Genomic DNA, 7,016 nt, shown 5'->3' with positions numbered 1-7,016 from the left:
AAGTAATCTACGGAAGAGAAGTTCTTTCTGGCAACCTGCGGGGGAGACGGGTTTGAGGTTTTTTCTTTGTGGGAGAGACGGGTTTGAGGTTTTGTTCTTTTACAAATGCTCCCGGGGCTCAGTTTTCATCCAACCGTTAGGGATGGTTGATGATGGGATCAGACAGAAAATTACCTATATTCATCTAGGATTAACGTGGAAGCTTGAATGATGCATCCAATTGATAAATATAAGATATAAGATTTCATCATTTTGATGAAATTCGTTCGGTTAGTTGAAGCACAATTTAAAATGCATATGGTTAGCTTTGGTTTGCGAACGAATGCAGTGTCCGCTTTGCGGGTCAAGATGCCCATGGACCTATTTAAATCACTTCCCATAGAATTAGAGGAGCTGCATCCCCATTGAGTGAATCACAAACGGCGTACAAACATAATACTAGACTGCTCCCTCGCCGTATCCCCTCCCATTTCTTTTCTTATGCACAAACAGCACATGCGTCGCAACACTCGCGCACCCTAACAAATTCCCCCATTCCTCCCCTGCAGCAAGTGGCACTTGCTCTGCACAGTTTCCTCGACATGTCTTCGGCCCCAAAAAGCATCCGTACGTTCACTTACGAGCTGCCGCGTCTTTTGCACCCTCCGTCAGGAGATTCATGCCATGAAAAAAGTGTTTGTTGAACAATCTCCTTTCGTCGTCAGGGCCGTGTAGGAGTAAGAGAGGAGATCCGGGAGAACTGTCTCGTCATCTGGACAGAGTTCAGCTGCCAAAGCAAACACACGAAATGTTAAGTTTCGGCACAAGGTTATCTTACAGGGCTAAAAAAACAACGCGTGGATGGGGTCGAGTCAGTTATCAGCACCCGTATCAGCCGCTCGTCTCGGAAGCTTGGAGCCCTGTGCTTCAATTCTCCACGGTGGGTCGTGAATTCCTCCATTACCTCGGAAGCATATTCAGCGGGAGCTTCGCCGTCACCCTGGGCAAGGGAACCAAATGAAATAATTCAGATCATCTCATCCTAGCAAGCCATGCTAAACCGCACATGAGCCTAAGGATATAGCACTAGAGCTCAAGCGAACGGGCAGTGAATGCAACCGGGAGTGACAAAAAAACCATACCTCTGATATCGATGGGTCACGGCGCATTCCCTCGCATTCTTCATACTCGGACGCATCCAGTTCCCACAGGTGGCGTGCAGCAAAGAATTTCGGGAGGAAATGCTCCCTGATGACAACGAGGAAGAAGAAGAGGAGCGGGAAGAGGATCCCTGCCACCGGTATCCATGTCATCCCCCAGACGATCAATAGATAAATGAGCTGGAAAATGGTGAAGGCCAATATCTTGTTGAAAGGCACCGACTCCAAGAAGGACGCATGGGCGCCTTCAAGAACCCTGTCCAAAATTACAGCAGATGAATATTCACTCCAAGTCCCGGCTTCCTGTATTACCTGTCCGAAACCAAAATGCATAGGCTGCTTTGCGTATGCTGGACAGAAATGAAGAGACACAGGAGTCGCAAACGGAGCGTACTTGTATCGCCGCTGAGGGGCGATGAACAGAAGCTGTATCCGCTCCCAGAACTGGTTCCCCGGCAGGCTGTCGATGGACATATACGCAAAGTAACCCCACAGGACCGATGTAGGTATCCTCTGAATGACCGGCACGATTCCAACGCAACCCGCGACCAGCAGGGACTGAAGCAGATTGCTCACTCTCTGCTCATTCACCCGTACAGGCAAGTAAGCTTCCAGATGCTTTTCAGGGTCAAATACCTCAGGCCCACTCCCTGCCCCATTCCCCTCTGTGATAACAGCGTCTTTCAATTCCTTGAGCTCTTTGTGAGCAGAACCCTCCTGCACCAAGTTGAAGATGTAGTTTCAAGAAACAAGGCTGAGATCATATGATTTTTACATGCATGTTTTGGCGAATGACTACTTACGCTGCCTTTGTCATCCATTTTAATGAAAACCTCTTGCATCTTGCCGTAAACCTCTGAGCTGCTAGCATTGTTCATCATGCCTTCCTTGGCGGTTCGGACCATCTGTTTGCGAAGTGCCTAATTTGAACGAAGAGAGACAGTAGATGAGCATAGTGAAACTGAATAGCTAACTGAAAAGTCAAGAAGACCACGAACTACCAACCTGCCTCCTGAGGACAGCCAGACTTCTCGTGTGCATGGGGGCCTGGGGAAGTACTCCATTAGATGGAGGAATGCCAAGAAGACCACAAATCAACACCTGCATAGCATTTCTATACCATGAGAACAGTAAGCATGATAGTGATGCTATGTTATCCTAGTTCTTAAACAATTCTCCACATGTTGCCTAATTTATTACATGTTTTCTATCTTCTGTAAGCAGTTGGAATTCACAGATAAGATCCTTAGAATTCTATTAGGACTGGCAGCCATAATGCCAGAAGAAGAGAGAATAATAAATCATACCGAACAACTCAGGACCATAATGTCGTAATGATATGCCGATGGGTTTTTTAAGTTGAACTCCTTCTGCTGAGCCATCTGTGAAGCTACACTATGATCAAAGAAATAGAGCCCCGCAACCATCACAGCAGGCACAATAGCCAAAAATATGTAGTTTGGAGGGACAGAAAATAAATCCTGCATGTTCATCAATGACCACCCATCAAAATTCTGAGTTCACATATGTGACATATATCTACTGTTTGATCCTGGATCCAAGTAAAATGCCTTGTTACCTTAGCTACCGTCCAATGTTGCAGTGACTTGGGTTCCCAAGGAAGTGGGGTGAACAGCCTCCTAGGAACACCTGAAGGTATCTTGCTGGGCAACGAATATGACAATGCGGTCCACAGTATCACCATAAGTGGAACACCATAGTCAGCAATCAAGTTCCTTAGCCATCCTGAAAGTTTTACCTGGAGCGTTAATAGTTTGTACATGGAGACGATTGGGTCATCAAATGTACATGGAGAAATATGACAAACCAGTTCCGTAGAGCGATGACCTTGCACTTCTGCTCCTTAATGCAGTATAGAGCAGTCCCATTGAAAAGATAACTCCAAGCAGACCATTAATATATACCCAATGGAACTGGTATATCGGCAGGCTCTGATCTTTATCCTCAGGCACACTGAATTCACTCAACATTCCCTGCGGAACACAGGCTAGTGAGCAAGTGTCTACCAGAATGCTCCCTTTACTCCAAATATATGCTGCTTTGAACAAGACACGATCTCCAACAAAAAAAATCAACAATCTATTTTCAGGGTTAAATTTTAATTATTGTCTAATTTATTATTTCGAGAGCACTTTTCTGCTGTCAAGTTTATAACAGATACAATGTTTTTTTAAGAATAACAGATACAACCATATACTCCCTCAATTAATATGGATCTAAGGGAGTACTATTTTTCGTATAACCAATATAAATAGTTTTGAGGTAAAGGCAGCTGCCATGATGCAATTGGATACTCGCTTTTGCCTAATCGAAGTAGTAGTTGACCCCTAGTTCGATTATGGCTCTCCGGCTCTGAACCAATCCAGTTTCATTTTACATGATCATAAATATTAGCGGTCAAAGAGAAAGATGGACCACCTAACTCCTAAAATATCATACTCCCTCCGTCCCGAAATAAGTGTCTCAGCTTTAGTACAAAGTTGAGACCCTTATTTTGGGACGGAGAGAGTATATAGATAACATTTAGCAATTTATACCTTGATAGCTTGTTGCATGAACAGGATGGTGATTAACATTCCAAACAATTCTCCTGCAAACCTTGTAAATCTATTCAAAGCAGCTGCGGCATTAAACATTGCCATGAGGAACAACATGACCGCAGTCCAGATGCAAACCCTATCACAGTGGATAAAAAGCGAAAACAATTAAATAGATATAGAGGTACCATATGGCGTAACTGAAAGGCCATCACAAAAAGTATTTCTTATTTATTTATCATCCCTTACCATCCAGCCCATGCCAGGAATAATCGTTCTCCAAGGTTTGGCTGATTTTTGGCAAAATTGTAGATATATGTATACATGATAATAGTTGGTTCTGCAACTCCCACAATCAGCAGTGGTTGTCCACCCAGTAAAGAATGTATGATGCCACATAAAGCAGTTGATGCTAATGTCTCAACTGTCGTTAGCGTACCATCTGAAATAGGACAAAAAATTATTTTCAATTGTCAGTGCCTAAGAACAAGGATCCACAACTACATTCTCCTTATCTTTGTCAAATGCCACATGGAGAGATAAAAGTAAAGGATTTAGAAAAGGGGAAAAGATGTTGAAAAGGCTACTGACCTAAAGTTCTTAACAGTGCAAGGAAGAATAGACAAACCTGTATCTTTACTAAGTTGCTCCCCAAAGGCGATGACAGGCAGTGCAGACGCAAAGAAGATGTACAGAGTAGGTGCCAATATCCTGACAGTACGTAGGTTGCATTCAAAACAGTCAACACAACTGGAAAATTTTGAGAGGTGACGTAGAATTAAATAAACATCGACTTGTTAGGTGCAGCAAACCTGAACCCAGAACTGAACCCGTTGTGCCAGTCTTGTTTGTAGCAAGCTGCTCTTCCTCCAAAATCCTCAATCACTCCCTTAAATAGGGTTTTCTTAGGTTCCATCGCCTGAAAGGGGGACAATACATAATCAGATTTTGTGTGTACAAAGGCATGGTGTACAGTGATGAGTCATACATTCCCTGTCTTAATTTTTATAAAACCTCCACAGATTTCTAATTCAAGATATAATGTTTACCAACAAGGCAAAGATGTGGCTATACCAACAACTATTTCAACAATACTTAGGTTTGGCGGAAAAAAAAGGTGGCACCTCTGGAGTCATATTTGAAAGTACTTGTTCATGATCACAGTTTTGTGATTATGAACAACATACTGTAAAATTGAATTAAGACTAGAAGTTCTATTTTGGATGCCATCAAGCAAAACAGCATCTCGTAAAAATCAACTGAAGATCTCATGTTCCTCCCACACAAACAAAGCCGAGAGAATTTGCATAGAAAATTATTCATGAAGACAATGTACAGAGCTGCATTACCCCATAAAATGTTGCTTCATAACTTCAGATTTCGTCTGTAAAAGAATACGATAGCTAGCACGTGAAGCATCAGAAAAAGGAAATAGGAAGGTTGGCCCAATTTGGCTTGCCTATGTTTGTTATGCTATATTTAGCATGCTGGATGGGCCAAATATTGACTGGTCATTAACCATTGAATGATAGCCTTTGGTATATGCCCTATATCCTTCATTTAACGTGATGCTATATTTAGTTTTGTATTAGTGCCGGACACGGTAAGAGCACGTTTTTTTTTGTATGACTATCCTGACATCTGAGATTGCCAAAAAGGCTTTACAGCTTTCAGGGAAACAAAAAAAAAATAGGGCCATTAAAGAAGACCATTTGGACTAGCTGAATTAGGCAAACGCAAGCATCCTATCAACCGACAGACATTTGAAACTAGCCCCAAAGGCTGGGGCCAAATACGATGTGATAATAGGCCATAGCAAATGGAAGCGGTCCTACATGGATGAATTACCACAAGCTTGTGCGATGGCCATGCTCTGCTTAACAAAATCAATCGAGCTGCCTGATCTCCTCTGTACGCAAGCTTCACATACGGCAATCATGAACAGAGGTTGAAGCAAACCACAAATTCACATAGATAAAAAGAGGGTACAAATCAACTAATCAAGCATGCATGTTTGGGGCCATGTTAGTAACAACCAAAAGTAGTGAAATGGCACTAAAATTTTGCAGGGGATTGCATGGACGCGACAAAGCTAAGTGCTAGAAGGTTGCCAAAGAAATGTTACAGAGATAGAGAGAAATTTCACCCTACGTGCTCATTGTTGTTGTTGCTGCTGCTGCAGATGAACAAACTCTTCCAAAAAAACAAAAAAATAGTGACATGTACAGCATCAATTTAAGAGCTACATTTCCTTCAAGCGCATAGAATCACCCCGAGTTGAATCAACAAGAGCGCAACAAACAAAAAATCGACAAATCTGCATGCAGTGAAGGGGCTGCACCCAGCAAACCCAAGCAAGCCGTGGAGGAACTTTTGAGGTGACGGGATTGAAGCACTGGAACGGAGCAGAGGCTTACCAGCAGCGACGTACGAGGTTGAGGCGGGGCGGGGTGGGGTGGGGGAGGCGAGGCGGGGCGCCGGAGACGCGCGGTACCGCAACGGCAATGCCGCCTCCACCGCGACGCAGGGTGCGAAACCCGGCGTCGGCGGGCGGAGGAGGGGAGCCGGAGCCGGGGGGCGGGCGGGGTTGCAGCCTTCTTTCCTTTGCCCCATTTCCTCCGCGATGGCCGCCTATTATTTATAGACCCCGGCGACCCCATCGATCCATCGGCGGAGAGAAGATCAGTGTGCGCGCGCCTGACGCCCAATCTCCCTCTCTGTCACGTGGGCCCGACGAAAATAGTAAACGTGCTTCCAGGATTGCGTGGGGCCGAGGTGTCACCGGCGCACGGCTCTCGCGGGTTTGAATCGAGGCCGTCCGTTCGAGCCGATGGTACGGCCTGCGTGGGGCCAGCAGGACAGCTGTCGCCGGATCCGGTCCACGTCGTCCTCTCGCACGTTCGCTCCAAGCATCGGCTGGCCAACTCGCACGCGCGGGCTGCTTACCAGTTACCAGACCCGACGATGACGTGACGACGTTTCCGCCGTGTGGTTCGGCCGCGGCCAACCCGAGCGAAAACTTGCTGCACGTTTCCCTTCCAAATTTGGAAGAGACGTACACGAGGGATCCATCCGCCAGCTGGCCTCTCCACGTGGCAATCACGGAAACGGGGCGATTGGTTGGGCAGCCTCTACCGCCATACGAGCATGCGCAATGCTGCCTGCCTTCTCGCAGCCATGTCATATTCACTGTGACCTGTGCAATGGGTACGGTTTTAGTTTGGAATATCAAGGACTGCACGCGTGCGTCGTGTGGAATGAGGTGCAACTATACGTACATGCACGCTAACATCGATCCGTAACCCAAACTGTAACCCCA

The 7,016-nt window shown here is 45.5% G+C and overlaps 1 protein-coding gene across 2 annotated transcripts; it reads right to left on the bottom strand.

The window, feature by feature from the left end:
* Nucleotides 1–361: 361 nt before the first annotated feature.
* On the bottom strand, nt 362–6,208 carry LOC123426862 (boron transporter 4-like). Of its 2 annotated transcripts, none has more exons than XM_045110762.1 (14): nt 6,115–6,208; nt 4,510–4,616; nt 4,326–4,408; nt 3,947–4,139; nt 3,698–3,836; nt 2,968–3,133; nt 2,719–2,885; nt 2,447–2,620; nt 2,145–2,240; nt 1,943–2,059; nt 1,534–1,856; nt 1,122–1,395; nt 866–979; nt 362–766 (listed from the first exon to the last, which is right to left on the bottom strand). In XM_045110762.1, exons 2-14 carry the CDS (start codon nt 4,611–4,613, stop codon nt 701–703), a joined length of 2,016 nt encoding a protein of 671 aa, XP_044966697.1. In that variant the 5' UTR covers nt 4,614–4,616; nt 6,115–6,208; the 3' UTR covers nt 362–700. The 2 variants fall into 2 exon arrangements, with proteins under 2 accessions (XP_044966697.1, XP_044966705.1); XM_045110770.1 differs by lacking the exon at nt 6,115–6,208 and adding an exon at nt 5,047–5,475.
* Nucleotides 6,209–7,016: the final 808 nt, after the last annotated feature.

Source organism: Hordeum vulgare, chromosome 1H (genome assembly GCF_904849725.1).
Source record: "Hordeum vulgare subsp. vulgare chromosome 1H, MorexV3_pseudomolecules_assembly, whole genome shotgun sequence".
NCBI classification, from domain to species: domain Eukaryota; kingdom Viridiplantae; phylum Streptophyta; class Magnoliopsida; order Poales; family Poaceae; genus Hordeum; species Hordeum vulgare.
The sequence above is the reverse complement of the archived record's forward strand: the minus strand, read 5'-3'. Positions and strand labels throughout refer to the sequence as shown.